General features: G+C 38.7%; 1 protein-coding gene across 6 annotated transcripts in view; it reads left to right on the forward strand.

Annotated features, from left to right (window-relative positions):
* The window catches only part of MARCHF1 (membrane associated ring-CH-type finger 1), a 222,755-nt gene extending 207,534 nt beyond the window's left edge, over nt 1-15,221 (forward strand). For all 6 annotated transcript variants that reach the window (XM_063156268.1, XM_063156269.1, XM_063156270.1 and 3 more), the window contains 2 exons: nt 8,634-8,781; nt 11,059-15,221. In XM_063156268.1, the coding sequence (XP_063012338.1) occupies nt 8,634-8,781; nt 11,059-11,360 (450 nt within the window). In that variant the 3' untranslated portion in view covers nt 11,361-15,221. The remainder of the gene's footprint in view (nt 1-8,633; nt 8,782-11,058) is intronic.
* The last annotated feature ends 1,193 nt before the right edge of the window (nt 15,222-16,414 follow it).

Here is a 16,414-nt window from a genome sequence, read left to right on the forward strand (position 1 = left end):
CTTTTCCAATTTCTACCATGCTATTAGAGCCTTCTGTCCATGTCCATCCCACTATAAGCACTCAAATGTGCAAAGGGAAATCCTACTTGATATTCAAAGACAGAGACTCGGGCACAGACTGCTGGGAGATGGTTTGTTGTGGCTCCTGTAGTGGAGAAAGGACTTGTGGCTGCTTTGACCCCAGCAGAATACATCTCAAATCCACCACTGAGCCTATGTCATGCTTTTATATTGCCTCTAAAATACATACCACAAAATGCAGCAGCCCTACCAGCTTTGGTCAGAAAGGGAAATTTCAGCATAACTGGTGTTGCAGGAAAATTATGGTCTGTGCTCTTGTAGTGTGGCAGTTTCACTGATTTTTTTATGGTTTTCTTTGTATGTGTCTAAGTTGTTTGAGGGCAGGACTGTGATTTAAAGGTATTTGCTACTTAGTGGCTGGGGCAAATGTTATGCCTTCAATTAGATATGCTGCTCTTTTGGAAATACAGAGTAGGCAGAGGCAGGAGTCAACAACTGCAGAGAGAACAAAAGTGACAGACTAGATCCTTTGATAGAATGATCATGGAAATACTGTGGGGAGAGCAGACAACAGTAGCATCTGTTTCTGTTCTTGACTAACTGTGATAAAAGTTGATGGAGACATAGACTCTACCCCTTTTATTGCTGTTTCTTTATGAGTTACCAACATGTAGCTTCTTTTTTGTTTTTTGAGTATGTTAAAGCCCAGATACCTGAAGTAAATATTTTCTAGAGTTGTAGATGTGTGCCTCTTGTTTGTAGTACCAGAAACTCCTCATAATTTTACACTAGAGTGATAGTTCACTCCTGATCAGTGGGTTAATGTTTTACCTGCAGTTTCTCTGCCAGGATTATTTTTTAGATAAGGTAGCTGAAGTGCACTGTGCTTGGAGATAGTGATCTTTTTATTAAAGACCTTACAAAGCAAGAAAAGAAAAAGTAATTGTGAATGAGGAGTTCATGATAGCACTGAAGGCTCTGTTGAACAAAAGATGGGTTAATGTCTTTTCAGAATTTGAAGAAGATGCTTGGAGAATAAACACTTGGTCACATGCTTCTGCATTCTATATATTGATGTAAAGCAAATTCCAGCAGATGGGAGCTAGAAAGAGGCTCCCAATATGGAGAGATTATTCTGTAATTACTTCCCACGGGATTCCTTGCACATCTCTCCAAAGCATCTGGTGTTGGCCTCTATCTGAAACAGAGCACTGGATGAGAGGGACATGAGGTCCTATATTTCCAAAGCATAGGTGTTGTGTTTTGTTTTGGGGTTTTTTTTGGTTTGGTTTGGGGTTTTTATTGGGTTTTTTTTTGTTGTTAGTCTGTGTTGGGATGTTTAGGATGCAGGTACTGAAGTTCTTTTAGCTGGTTAATGACAAGCATTCTCAATACAACTTTCATATTGCAAAAACAGCTACTTCATTTTAGAAACTATATTCTCGAATTACTTAACTTCTACACTTCTCTTTTACATTTTTAAGGGTTTGCTAATCGATGTCGTACACAGCAAAACATTGCATAAGCTTGTGAAGAGTGCATACTGATTATATCACTTAAGTCTGTTCTAATTGTCACAAAAAAGAAATAAGGTGCCATCTTGGTTATGATAAAACTGAATTAATAGTTCTTTGCAGATGATAATCTTAAGGTGTTCATCAAAGTGAGGTTTTTCATTAGGTATTTCTTTTATTACTCTAGGTATGCATATCATACAAGAGTGAAGTAAGTATATTTGTTTTTAGAAATGTACCCATTTCTGGTTCAGTTTAAAATTTTTAATAGGTGTTTTAAATACACTACAGACATTCTTTTGAATTCCAGACAGGTTTGTTTAGTATCTCTTAGGGACAGAAATAGATATTGAGCAAAATTCAGACAGATTTGCCAAACAATGATCTCTGCTGGAACATCTAATGAGATAACTAGATGGAGGTAAAGTTGTGCATAGACAGGGGCATATGATCCACCAGGTGACATGGGATTTTAAAAATTCATTTCCCTGTTCAGCAATTAACATAGCAGGGGTCTAATTATGGTCTTCTAGTCTTTATCCTTACTAGAGTTTCTTCTCTGGATACATCTTTTGAAAAAAGGCAATGACAAATATGTTTTCTGTATTTTCTGTGATCCTGCTCAGTTCTTCCTACTCTCTGGATGTGTTTGGGGAAAAGAACACAGTGTAGGTGTTTTCATGGCCCAAACCCTTCTCCTGTCAGCTGTCAGACCTGGCTCATTCTCTTGCACTGTCTGAGGGGCACTTCTCATGTTGGAGCAGGATGTGGGGACACATGCCTTGTCCTTTAAGACACCATCCCCTCGGTACAGGCTGTACCCACATTTTGTTTAGGTGGCACAGAGAGGCCCAGAATGCTTTTATTCAAATAACAAGGTTTGAAGTCTCATCTCTTACGAACACTTCCAATTTCTCTGGGGCTATTTTGTTCTCCCAACATGAGTGGAGCCCTGTTGTCCTTTATTACTATTATTTCTTCCTCTTCCACCCACAGCACAGATTCCATTCCACAAACTGCCATGGCAGCTGCTTTCCTCCAGCTGGTAGGTTGATAGCAGTGAACAGCTCACTGTGGAGCCTGAGCCAATTAGTACTGCAGCAAGTGACCAGAAAACCCTCCCTAACATAAATAACTCGGAGCTACATGTTCACACTGTTGCCATATCTTCACTGCTCAGCTCACTTCAGCATACACCACACCAGCTCTTTTCCAAAAGTGCTGGCTAAATCCTTTGGGTTGAGTTTCAGATAAGAAAGACCTTTTTCTGTATGTTTTTTAGTCTGTGTGCAGAGTGCAGTTTCTACAACAGCTCTAGTAAGTAATTTTAGCCTCTGTTTTGCAGGCATAATTGCTTTAAGATAAAGGTTGGCTGGAAGTATTTCTTCAGACTGTAGAAAGAATTCAGAAAATATTGCATCATGACTTTAGCTCTAGGTGAGAGCAGAAATCCTTCCAGCTGTGGTTGTTGTTTACATTATACATAGGCATTTTTTTTCTGCTAAATAATGGATAGGGAGAAAAATGTCACAAAAAATGTTTAATATTAGCAATATTCCCCCCATACCAGCTTCCCCTGTCAGACCTCCTTACATGCAATTTTTAAAACAGGGTTCTTGAAAATACCCAGGGGTTAAAAAGTCCAGGCAGTCCATTAACTTCACCTTCAATATTTGGCATCCTTAGTCTGAGCCCCTGCAGCAGAGAGACCTTCAGCTGTAGAGGTGTGAGTCTGCAGACCTGCAGTAGAGCTGCAGCTGCCTCAGGACATCGGTGTAGACAAAACTCTGTGGCCAGTGTGACAGAGTATTGCCCTGGACAGGAGGCAACGCGTGGGCACGGAGTGGTGGGTGGGAGCAGGCAGGCAGCAAATCCACAGTGCAGAGGTGGGGGAAGGAAACCCAGGCAGCAGAGTTTGCTCAGTGCCATTGGGAGGTGGAGGCAGCTTTTGTGTGAGCAGCCTGGAGCTTTCGGTTCTGCATTGGCCATCGTGAAACCGCTTTGCAGAAAGCGAAATGTACGGGAGGGAATTAACATTGCAGATTTGCTTCTCTTAAGCAGAGAGGCTCTGCTGGTGTGTAGGACGTGAAGCAGCATCCCCACACTCACAAGGAGTGTTTTCAGAACATACTAAAGAAAACATCTGTAATTCGTTGTTGCATATTGATTAATCAAGCTTGTATTAGAAGTGGCATGCAGGGAGGCAGATTTTTTGTACTTTAAAATAAATATGAGAGATTTTCTCAAACTGCTTTACAGGAAAGGGAAGTGGTTGGTTACACATGGTTTAAAGTTCCCTGTATGTTTTAGGGTTTGGTGGGTTTTTTATTTTTATTTTTTTTATTTCCCCTGAAGACTCATGACTACATTTTGTAGTTACAAGAGTGGGATTTGAAATCAGTAACCACTCTCTTGAAGTTTCTGAGTGAAATTCTCTTTAGGAAACAAAAGCAAAATACTAGGTAGAAACCTAGAAGAGGGTACAGTTTTACAGCTGCCACTTTAAAGATTATTCCAAAATTCTCAGTAAAGTTTAGGAATTCCAACTGAGATGCACGTTGTGACTTCGAGGCAGCTGTAAGTAGTAGCTGGGGTGGGACGAGTGTTTCTGATCACATTCACAATCCGGCTGCTTTCCGTTCTTGGTGGGAACCTTGAGCCAGGCAGTCTCCTACCACCCTCCAGTGGCTTTCAGAGCACACTGCAAGCGACACGCTCGGAAAGCTTATTCAGAAAATAAAAAGGCGGCTGGGGATGTTCCAAGCTTTCTGCTGGGGACGCATTTGGATTTTTGTTACACTTTGGATTTATTTGGTGACTTTTAAAAGAGCTTTTGGTTCCGGTTAGATGTTACAAAGTGTTCTAGCACACCTGTTCTGTGAAGCATTATGATATTCATGCCGTTGCTTGCATTTGCAGGACATTAAACCATCTGCATTTGTGATGGTTTCCAGTCTGTGTTTGTATTGCTGCCAGGATTACAGAATCTGTGAGTGTGACAATTGGCTGTACAACAGTGAAGGGTTGTTTTGAGTGGGGCTTGTAAAAGCTACAGTTTTTTCTATTAATTTAGTGACTCAATAATTTGCAAGTCATTATAAATGTCTCCTCTGGCTGCTACCATTTATTTCTGTCATTACATCATCTAAAGCACCTGAGGAGCATTAAGATCTAAATTTCCAAAGAAAATTGCATCTGTGTACTTAATTTTGTGCTGTTTTCCTGTTCTTGGTAGCATCTGATATTCTATCCATGGCATGTCACAGTGTCATCAACCTGATTGCTGTATTTTCTTGGAGATCATAATAAAACATGACACAATTTATTTTTATCTTTCTATTATGAATGTGGAAAGCCATGAAAACTGCAGGAGCTTCAAAACACAGCAGGGATGAATTTATCAGAGGTTAAGGAGGCATTAATGCTCTGTGTGACATGAAAGGTAGCGCCTGCCAAAATTCCCCACACAACTTTAGGCTGTATCAAGTCCCGGACTATAAAGCAGAAGTAAAGGGGGCTAATGGTTTTTATTGCTCATTACATTGTTGTCTCATCCTTTGTTATGGATTTTCAAGCAATTTTTATATCACATAACTGTGCTTTTGTCCAAGCAAGTCTGTGCTAAAACTAACAGTTAATTTTTTGATACAAGCCTATTGCAAAAATCCTAAAATAGGGAATTGCACTTTTCTGCTCCAGGACGACATAAATTGCTGGCTCATCTACTAACATCACTCATCTAGTAGAGCGTGACTCATCTAGTCACAAAGTACTCTCTGTTCAGCCAACCTAAAATACGTGAGTAGGATGGGGAAGTTACATCAGCTGCCACTGGGATCACCAGAAGTACAGCACAAAGTTTAATTGCTTTTTTTCTTCTGAGTTCAGCTCATCATCACCATAGTTGGGAGAATTATGACTGCAGCAAGGGCAGGGCAAAACAAAATAGCAGCTTTGGAGCACACTAAGAACTGTAAACCAGGTAGCTGTCTGTGACAGACAGTCTCTCCTTGGACCTTATTCCTTTCCTGTATCCCAAACTGGGAGTATGAGATATTCTGCAGTGTCCCAGTCCCATAATCACCCATGCCCTGGTGACCTCTCCCAGTGTCTTGGCAGCCACCTTCTGTCTGGTGTGGTAACGTGTGTGGATAGAATGGACAGACAGGGCAGGCCAGGCAGGCTGCCTTGTGGGAGAAGAAAAGGGGGCAGCTGGAGGAAGCAGAGTCCAGTAGACCTTGGCTTGCCTTCTGGCTGGATTTGATGAGATGTTACCAAAAAGGCCTGCTTCAGCCAATTTCTGCTGGCTTCCTCTCCTGAGATACCTTTCTTGTAAATCTCAGTGGAATTCTGTGAGCTGGAACCTTTATTTACCTATCCTGCCTGTTGGTTGGTTGATTTTGTCTGGGTTTTTTCCACCTACAAAATGTTTACATTTAGACTAATGGGACCAGCATTTGTCTTTGACTGGGCATTCAGATGAACACAAAGCATTTTAAGTATATTAGAGAGTTAAATGGCTATAAAGAGACTGCACGTATACATGGCACTGAAAATTTTGCAGAGTCTTCTCTCCAACAGACCAAATGGTGTAGCATCAAAGTTGAGATAACAGACAAAATCTGTTTAAGAACAAATCATTCTTCGTTATGTTCTTTGTTATCTCTCACAAAGTGCCCAGGTAAAGTGAAGGGTTAAGGTAAAACCCTTTCTTCCATCTGGACAAAGACAAGGGTTCTTTCTTTGGAAAGAAAGTCGGTTACAAGACTTGAATTGAATTTTCACTGCAAAAAAAAATAAAACCTCCTGGTCAAAGGCTGTGTGACCTAGTGGCTCTAAGGAAATAAGTCTGTGATAATGCCACATACTCTGTGGTCTGACCACTGAATATTAGCTACATGAGCTATAATGAATATAAAATCTGGGGGGTTGTTACTTAAAAGAAAACCAAAACAAACCTTTTTTTTAAACCTCCCATTTTTCCAAACTGCCATACAAAACCCAGCAAGCTTAGTTTTCACTCAAAAGTAGATATATCAGAAACTGAAATGAGGTCTCAGCTAACAAATAAGCCGATGGCTCTGACTCTTTGCATATTACCCAGGAAATATTTACATTTTTATAAATAATTATTTATGCTTTGTGTTCATGAAGGGTGGGACAAGTGATTCTTGAGACACCCCAGCAGGACTGCTGCATCCAGCTCTAGGATGGATTCCTAGAGGGTGCCCACTGAGGTCATGTTGCAGACAGTCCAGAAGAGGCCACAAAAAATGATCAGAGAGCTGAAGCACCTCTCCTTTGAGGAATAGCTAAGAGTTGAGGTTGTTCAGCCTGGAGAAAAGGCTTTGAGACCTTATTGTGGTCTTCCAGTACCTAAATGGAGCCTGTAAGAAAGATGGAGCAAACTTTTTAGCAGGGCTTGTTACAGTATTACAAGGGAAAAGGATTTTAAGCAAAACAAAAAAAAAAAAAGCAGTATCTGGACTACATTTAGATGAAACTTCTTATGATGAGAATGGTGAAACAGTGGAACAGGTTGCCTAGGGAAGTGGTAGGATGGGGCTCTGAGCAGGCTGGTCTAATTGCAGATGTGCCTGCTCATTGCAGGGGGGTTGAACAGGACAGGATGAGCCTTAAGTTCCCTTCCAACCCAAAGCATTCTGTGATTCATAGAATGGTGACGAGGGCTAGAAAATGTTCTAGAGATTGTGTTTTGAGGCAACAGCTCTGAAACATGCAAGATTTAACTGCCATTAAAGACTGAGGTTTGTTTGGCCTGGTATGTTCTGCTCTACAAGCAGGAAGAAGTATTTTTGAGAGTTATTCCACTTGGTGCCACAGCACTTACCCTCATCAGGTTTTACTGCATTTGTGCTCCTTCAAAACATAATGTGACTGCAGAGAGTGTTCACAGTAGAACGGCAATGTTGGTTCAAGTTAAAGGCTAAACATCTAGCTTGGATGGCATCTCCAGCTCTAGCCTTAAGGAGTTTAGAAAAATTTGTAATTGCCTGGAAACAAAATTTTAAAAAATCCCAAATAGTGAAAACAGCTAATAAAACCAAAACAATCCAAAAACCTAAACGAGGAAAACCAAGAGAAACTCACAGCTTGGCAGTAAATGTGCAGCATGGCAGTGCTCTGCAGAGGCTGTGGTTGCTGTCCTAGCTGCAGCAGGTGGCAGCAGCGCTGTGGCACCGAGCTGAGTGCAGCTCAGTCTGGTGTTCACAGAGCCACAGGGAGGTGGCACTCGCATCTCATGCTTTGTACTGCTTTCCTTCCCCAGCTGCCTGTACTGGCTCCAAGATTATCCATCAGAATTGAGGCATTTTGCTTTTAAGTGCTCTGTTCTTTCATCTCTTTTCAAAGGCAAATGTTTTAGGAGAGAAGGTTTTGTTTTGAAGAAGTGCTGTGAAAAAAACCCATGTCACAAGTGAGATTAAAAAAAATCGCCTCAAGAGCGGCATTGTTCAGTTGCAGAGAATAGCCTATTTCATCTTAAAATAGCCTTAACTTAAGACAGGATTTAGCACCATAATTCAGAAACATGTGCCTGGAAGATCCTCCTTGCATTACTGAGGTTATTTGGCTGCTATCGTATATGGTCATTTCCACATAATCATCTTTTCAAGTTTATTGAATTTAATCCTCAATGAAGTTGTATTTCCCGTGCTTTTATTTTATGGAAAGACTGTTACATAGCTGCCTTCCTATAATTTTAATACATATTACAAACAGATGTTTGGGCTTTTTCTTCTCTCACCACCAGAAATGCAAATTTAAAGTAAATATTAATCTTTTTATCTGTCTGTTATGTTATGGCTGTACTGTAATGAAATGACTTAAGATAACATTCACAAGCAGACAGAAACAGAACAGTATTCTTCATTCCTCTGAATCTATGAAAATGAGATCATTGTGAATTTAACAGGGACAATGCACACACTCCTGTAATGCATATTACCAAAACTAAAGGATTTGTTCATTTTATTACTGCTTGTGGTTTTGGTAGAAAGAGCCACAATGGCCTAATCAGTTTGATGTAAAATTTTACAAGTCAGATTTTTTTAATTACTTTTTTTTTTTTATTTTTAGTGGGAGAAATTGCAGATGACAACAAGTGAGAGGAGAAAAATTGTGTGCTCAGTCACATTCCATATAATTGCAATTACCTGTGTTGTTTGGTCATTGTATGTTTTAATTGACAGAACTGCTGAAGAAATTAAACAAGGCAATGATAATGGTAAGTATCTTTTATCTTCTTCAGTGCTGTTGATAATGCAGTGCCTGCCTTTGAAAGGCAGCTCTGTAACCAGTCACATTCTGTTCTTAAATAACAGCTCACATGCCTACACCAGAGGCTTTAATGCAGAAGTTCTGAATGCATCAGTATGAAAATCTTACCTTATATCCCAGCAGAGAGAACTCTACTTTGTGTAATCATGACAACAGCTTAACCAGCCTGCCGGTTCTTCTGGGTTAATCTCCCATTATCTAGGTAATTCTAAAACTCAGGCAAAAAGATGAGTCAAGTTCAAACAGCTCAGGGCAAGTTCAGGTCCTTAAATTGCAATTTATATATATTAATCCCCTGAACCTTGATAGGAAGTACGATAGAGCCTCTTCATTAACACCCTTCCCTAATACGAACTTCCAAGAGACTGATTTCCAGTTGTGTTAGTCCTTCATGTGGGATTTGAGCAGCATGGAAAACCATTCTTGTGTCCTTTCAAATAGAATTTCACTGTTAATGTCCATGTTCCAGCTCTATTTATTGGTTATGCACTGGAACAGAGAAGTCATGGAGTCTCATCTGCAGAGATACTGAAAATCCAACTGGACATGTGTAACAAAATGCATGCTTAATGTCAGTAGGAGCAATACTTAGCATATTTGGAAAATATATCCTAAATTTAACTACTGTTTTACATTTCAAATCCAAGTTTGCTCTTAAATTCAGTCTTAAATGATAAAAAGCTTTTTAGTTTTGATCTGAATTGAATTTAAGCACCCTAGAGGAACAAAGGTCTTTAGGTTTGTGTTATATTCCAAAGTTAACACGGAAAACAAAACAGGTGGAGCTTTGTGCCTTGCTAGTTAGATAAATATTTGATGATACTCCTGATGCTTGCCTTTCTTGCCTTAGAGAGGAAAATAAGCAACAAGCCTCAGTAAGTCACAGATGAATACACACTACAAAGTCTTGTTTTGCATTCTATTGAAATGGGTAACCTTGCTTTTTATCTCAAAAAACCTGGCCCAGAGGACAGGACTAGGGATGGCTTTGAATTTCTATTTATGAGTACAACTCCATCACCCTACTCATTACAAGGGGGAAGCTATTTCTGTAGACTAGCTGAATTTACATATCAAAACAGTTAACAGGGATTTTTGTTGTTACACACAATGCATAAGAATCATGTTAATTATTCCTGGTAGGCTTAAAAAGTATTTATGATTTGTATAGCATTCAGTATTTGCCAAATGTAATGGTTGATTCTTTACACTAAAAAATGGACAAAGATATGCCCTGGAGCTACTTGAAACATGCAGAAGTGTGAAGAAGGATACTTTTGGTCCAAAATTTGCTTGTTGCAGGGTAGAGTACTTTTAGAAAAATGTGAACACGTATTTGTGGGGAATAAGGACATATATGTAGTTTGCTTTCTTCCCCATTTTCACTCTTTAAATGGGAATTGCCAAGATAAAGATAAATAAGCACTGGAGAAAAAACACTTTATAAACATATCTTGAGAAGGAGAAAAATTGAAACCCTGAATAATACTACTATTGTTTGTTAATGTTCTAGTTAAAAAATCCCATTTTAAATGGATATCTCAAATTATGTAGGGGTTGCAGGTTTTTTTTATCTTTAGGGAAGTATGATGCAAACACTTTAATTGCCAACCTGACACTGGTTTATAGAAAAGCAGATTTAAAATATATTTTAAATATTCTAGAATTTATATAGTACCAGTGGTAGGGAATCAAGTTTCACATAAATTTACTCTGTATAATTCACATAAATTTACTCTGAAAATTTACTCTGCTTGAATAAACAGGTCTAGGTTCAGCTGACCTTTCTACTAGTAAAGCTCAAGTCTGAAAACATGGCAATCCTGGAAAAAAAGATATACAAAATGATATGCTCTCTGTCCCATAGCAGTTAATGTAAAAAGATGCTCCCTGTATTACTGCAGAAGCAGCAGCAGCCTATCTTTAATGTTAAAAAGTGGAAGAAATCCTGAAAGAAAGACTTTGAGAGTGGCATTGATTTTTTGATTGATTTATTTGACCAAATGGTGGTCCCAATCAGTTAAAAGTAGGAAGCAGTTTCCTATTCCATGGGCAGTTTCTTGGCCAGCCTATGGAATAGGAAACCCCATCAATTTTCCATAGCCACAAGTGCCCCAATAGCGTGCACATACCCAGGCATTCTTAGCCAGTGGCTTCTTTTCAGTATACATTACTGAAACAGTGCTTGATTTTCAATGTATAACATAAACTTTCTATTTCAAAGGTGTCCTTGAATGGCCGTTCTGGACAAAGCTCGTTGTGGTGGCCATTGGGTTCACAGGAGGCCTGGTCTTCATGTACGTGCAGTGTAAGGTTTACGTCCAGCTGTGGCGAAGGTTGAAAGCCTACAACAGAGTGATCTTTGTTCAGAACTGCCCAGACACCATCAAAAAACTGGAGGAGAAAAGCTCTCCGTGCACTCAGCCCTCGGAGCTGAAGGACGCGGTGGTGGTGCCAGTGGCACAGACAGGTACAAACTCTCAGCCGGCGGCGGAAGAGGCGACGTCGGAGGTCATGCCAGTTTGACACGGACAGCGCTGCTTCTCCCTCGCAGAGTAAGCCGTAGTGTCTGCTACACTACAAATGCTACAAGAAAGTAGAAATGACTGTGCATTTTTTCAGTTTAAGAAGACCCCAACCAAACGACAAAAAAAAAAAAAATACCCCATACAAAAACCAAAACAGGACAAGGAAAATGGATCCAGCAAAGCAATTTGTTACTGTAAGGAATGTGACCGTTCGTGATGTAATTTCGCAACTAGTCAGCAAGTGTAGTGAAAGTGGAAGTGTAGAAAGTGCAATAGAGAACAGGTTTAACAGACAATGCCAAACCTATGTAACAATGTACTTTTTTTTTTCCTAACTGGGCTGGCTGGGATAGTAGAAAACAGAAGTGACACAATGATTTTGTTTACAGAAGACACAAAACCTTTCATCTGTTTACTACTAGAAGTTGTATTTGCTATTTACCTTTTCAGAGATACACTTCAAAGGGTACCAATCCAAGTAATATGCATTATCAGAATCAAAGTACAGAGAGCTGTACTGCAGCACTTCCTCTCTATGCCTCGTACGGTAACGCCTTCATGTGACTGTAGAGGAGCCTGAATGTCTGGGCAGCTGTGTCAACTATGGATATTTGAACCAGTTGTTTTTAACTATGGCTGGATTTTTGAAAAGTAAGCAGTTCCAACCAGTATAAACTCACATTTCCATAAGCTGCAGATAGTTTTTTATAAATGTCGGGGAAGTAAGGAAGGAGACAATATATAGATATGCATTTAGAAGAGCAGCTCCGCTGTTTATTTTACTTTATAGGAGTGAATTAGGCATAAATTGGATCCACAAGGTATTGAGGCAGAATTTTAAATGAAAAAAAAAAGCAGTTTACTGCAGAATTACACAGAAGTAAATTGTCTGTTATCAAAGGTCTGAAAAAGGATGACATATTGAAGATGGAAGCAACTTTTGGTTTTATTTTTTAAGATTCATGATACAGAAAGGTAGATGTAATAGAACATACCTACCTACATATCTTCAGAAAACATTAGTTTTTATCTCCTTGTTCTAAAAAGCTAGTTTTTCTCTTCCTGACTGAAAAAAAACAGATCAATGGTTTCCTTCTGTACATGTAAACTTAAGGTGTTAGAGATTCGACAGTTCAGTTGTTAATTTCGTGTTTTGAGCACTGGCATATAAAAATGAAGTGTGAATAGCATTAAAAGGTGCAATAGATAAATGAATGTAGATATAATCCTGTGTCCAACAGGGTGAATTATGTATAAGGAACCAATTTTGTGATTCACTTTCCAAAACTGTGGTGTTTACTATAAGGACACAAGAGCAAGTATTGACTTGGAGTAGTTATGTACTGGTGTGCACAAGTCTGGGGCCTGAACATAATGTGTATTTTAAAAAGAAGTTGGAAGTTCTTTTTTTAATCTTGTATTTAATAAAGGAGGGAAAGCAAAAAAGTATATAAAGAACCAGAGTAATGAGGACAGGAGAGTAGAGATTCACTTAAAGGAGGGGTATCTGCCACAATTACAAGAGAACTGGAGTTCTACAGAAGCCTTGAAGTTTCTACTGGTAAATTTTCTCTTTATACACTCAAATATTTACCGTGAAATAACAGGTTCGTCCCATCCTTGCAAATACCCAGGCTTTAGGGGCTAAGATGTATTGGAATTTATATACTAGGTATTCCTTTGTGAATGTTTACTGGCTTAAGGCTCAGGGAATACTAGCAGTGTTAGCAAGAAATGTGTCTTTAATCAGATCATTATATTCTTTTGTACTGGAATTGCTCTTGTAATTTGGCAGTGACTAAGTGATGGTTGTCTGGCTAGACAGGACACAAAATCTTGGTGCTTTAATGGGTCCTTAATATATGTCAATATTTGCTGTCAGTTACTCCAGGTGAGTTGCATTAATGTTGAAGTTTTTTCATGTAATGGCACACACTTTTTATATAAAATAATTTCCCAACTATACAACTGCAACTTCCACTTGTAGCAGCTTCTTATTTGAAACTACATACAAGAGAACCAAATCATTTCTCCATTTGAAATTGTGGAGATTTCAGAAGGTCTTCAGAGCATGATGACATGACTAAGGAATGTCTAGTAACTGCACATGCTTAAGATAGTCTGCAATGGCATGGTTTTCAAAAGCTACTCGTTAAAAGGTAACTCTCATGATATCTGATGTCAGACACGTAAAATTACCAACTGCATCCGAATGTTTGGAAGGATGTTTACAATAAACCTCGGCAAAATTTACTGACAAGGAACATTATTATGAAAGATAACTAAGAGCTTTCTGAAATAATAGTTTCTTATTAAGTGAAAGTAACCCTGCTTCTTTAGCCAGCTTGTTCTTTGACTGCAGTAGCATCATGACCCATTGAAAGTACTTTATCCCCTATTTTGTCAGCTTACTGGAGAGTAATTTGCATTGGGGTTTTTTCCTTGAAGAAGTATAAAATTCACCTAGAAGAAGAAAATACCTGAAGATTCTGAAAGCAGAACTGTAGCATCCAACAAGATTTTACATTTTTTAAAAACACACTGAAGAGTCAGCAACAGAAAAGACAATGTGAAAACTTTTATACTAATGCCTTCAACTTCAGCACTGTTCTGGCACTCAACCATATATGCAACTGAGTTTACAGTTAATTAAATAAAAGAAAGCAGAAAGACTTCAGTTGAAATTCCTCCTCTCCCTTGGAAATACTGAATGGGGACAGCAGGAAAAGGAGTAAAATGGGACACTGAGACAAGTCACCAGCAAGAGAGATTTCAGCTGGCTTGAAGAAGCCTTTAACCTTTTAAAGCATTACAGTGTTAACCTGTGCATCCCTTTCTCTTCTTAGATGCACTGGATTTTCTAGAGCTTTCAGGAATTTCATGGAGGATTGGAATTAGTTTCTGAAGCAGGGTGCAACCTCTTCAAGAGGGCAAGGAGCTATTCACACCACCATGCCTTGGATTCTGGTCTTCAGTAATAAGGAAAGTACATGGATAGAGAAACTAGACAGATCCTTATCAACCAATACTTTTTCATTCCTCAAGTACAATTTTCTGTATTAATTTATTGACCACAGTATTCTGTCCTGGAAAAAAAAAACCCCAAAACCACACAACTAAACAGAACAGTATACTGAAGGTTTGAAGATGAAGTCTAAAGACTTTTTAATGAAGATACCATCTCAAATAACGAACCATATCAAACTCCTGTGTAACCACAGTGCAGCTCTGGCAAATATGCTGACAACAGAATTTGGCCTGGCTAAACCCACAAGGGCAGAACCTGGCTCTGAGCTGCCATTAGCAAGAACAGCTTGTTCAACCTAAGTTTTAATAAAGGTAGGTAGAAGTAATTTGGTGTCAGGTCAGATCTGGAAGTTTGATCAAGATACTCCTGTATTCACTCCTGTGAACATGCACATTTCTTTTCCTGTGTTTAAGTTACAAGCATTATAATGTTTATTTCAAACTGGCATAAACATACCACTTTTGACTATCAGTAGCATTACAAAGATTGTTGACTAGTCCAACTGTGCCATTCACACACTGCTCTATCTGAAGGTAGTGTTTATTTTTGTTGTGTAGAAAAAATAATTTCCCATCTCCAGAACAAACAGTTTATAATTTCCAATAATGCAATGAAACTTACTCTGATGAAAGTATTTTACTGTGTATAATATTAAAAACTACAAGTTTGTGTTATTTGTTTAAATCCCTCTCTTTTGCAAAAGAAAAAGTGTATGTTTTTGTGGGTGAATGTGTACTGGAAGACAGAAGGTAAGGGAAACAAAAGTAATGTATCTGCTTAATGTTGTGAAAAAATGTATTTGTATTAAACAAATTACTCGAAGTACTGCAATATTCTAGATTTGTCACCTTGTTACCTAGAGCATCACATGCTGAACGTGGATTGGCAAGACCACCCTCTTGCAAGGAAGGTGAACAATATAACTCAGTTGCTTACTTAATACTGATAAACCTGCTAAGATGCAAGGGGCTACTTCTGGGTACCCTGCCTTGGCAGAATGCTCAGGAAAATACTTCATAGTACAAAAACACTTGAAAATACTTATAGTTGCTTAACTTGCAGGCTTCAACCCTATAAAGAAGCCTAGAAAGCAACTGGTTTTGCATCCATAGAATAATGGATGACTAGTACTGGGTTTCAACTCCAGGGAGGTAAGAGGATGAAAGCTACCTAAGGAAAGCAATGCCTTGGTACAAACTGCTACAATGATTTTGTAATGTCCAACACATAAAAACTTTAAATATGGACTGGAAAGTTAAATACTTTAAAGCTAATCCCAGCTCAGATTGTCAGCATGGATCCCGTTCCTTTTTTGTACTATTTTATACTTTGATTTGGTGAGGTTTTCTCCTTTTTGAAAATCCTAAAGACATTTCTTAATGAAAAGGATTATTGCATGTTTGCTTTATAAAAAAAAGCCTGTGCATTTTGTGAAGTGTAAAACAAAAAAAAAAATCTTACCTTGATTAAAACAGAATGTTCCAACCAAGGTCCAAATTTAGTTTTCTACAGCTCCACCTACTCCATATCTTTCTCGTAGATGGTCAGCTGGGGAGTGAGCTAAGTTTCAAAATACCACAATTCTAGCTGGAATCATATGGCTGGTGATTGGTAAGCATATATGTTCAAAACACAGAAGTAATGTTCTAACAAATTTCATTCTGTACATTCAAGGCTAGCCACTTTTTCATTTTCTTAAAGCTGCCCTAACTAGGCTCACTGTGTAAATGCAAATGGATTCACAAATCCCTGCAAGATACAGAAGAAACAGCATAAAAAAGAAGTGACTGTAGTAAAGCTATATTAATTTCCATTTATTAGCATACAGAAAAGTGGAACCAATTTTGGTTTCATAATTAAGAGACCAGAGGTATGGGTCCCCAAGCCTTTTTGCTTTGCACACAAGAGTTTGAATCCCTTGATGAGGGCACTGTTAGAACATGAAGCAGGGTTCTGTTTAGTTTGATGTCTGTATACACACCTCCCAGCCAATAAAATATTAAGGCTGTTCTGCATGAGCATTC

This window comes from Melospiza melodia, chromosome 5, assembly GCF_035770615.1.
Source record: "Melospiza melodia melodia isolate bMelMel2 chromosome 5, bMelMel2.pri, whole genome shotgun sequence".
NCBI lineage: Eukaryota > Metazoa > Chordata > Aves > Passeriformes > Passerellidae > Melospiza > Melospiza melodia.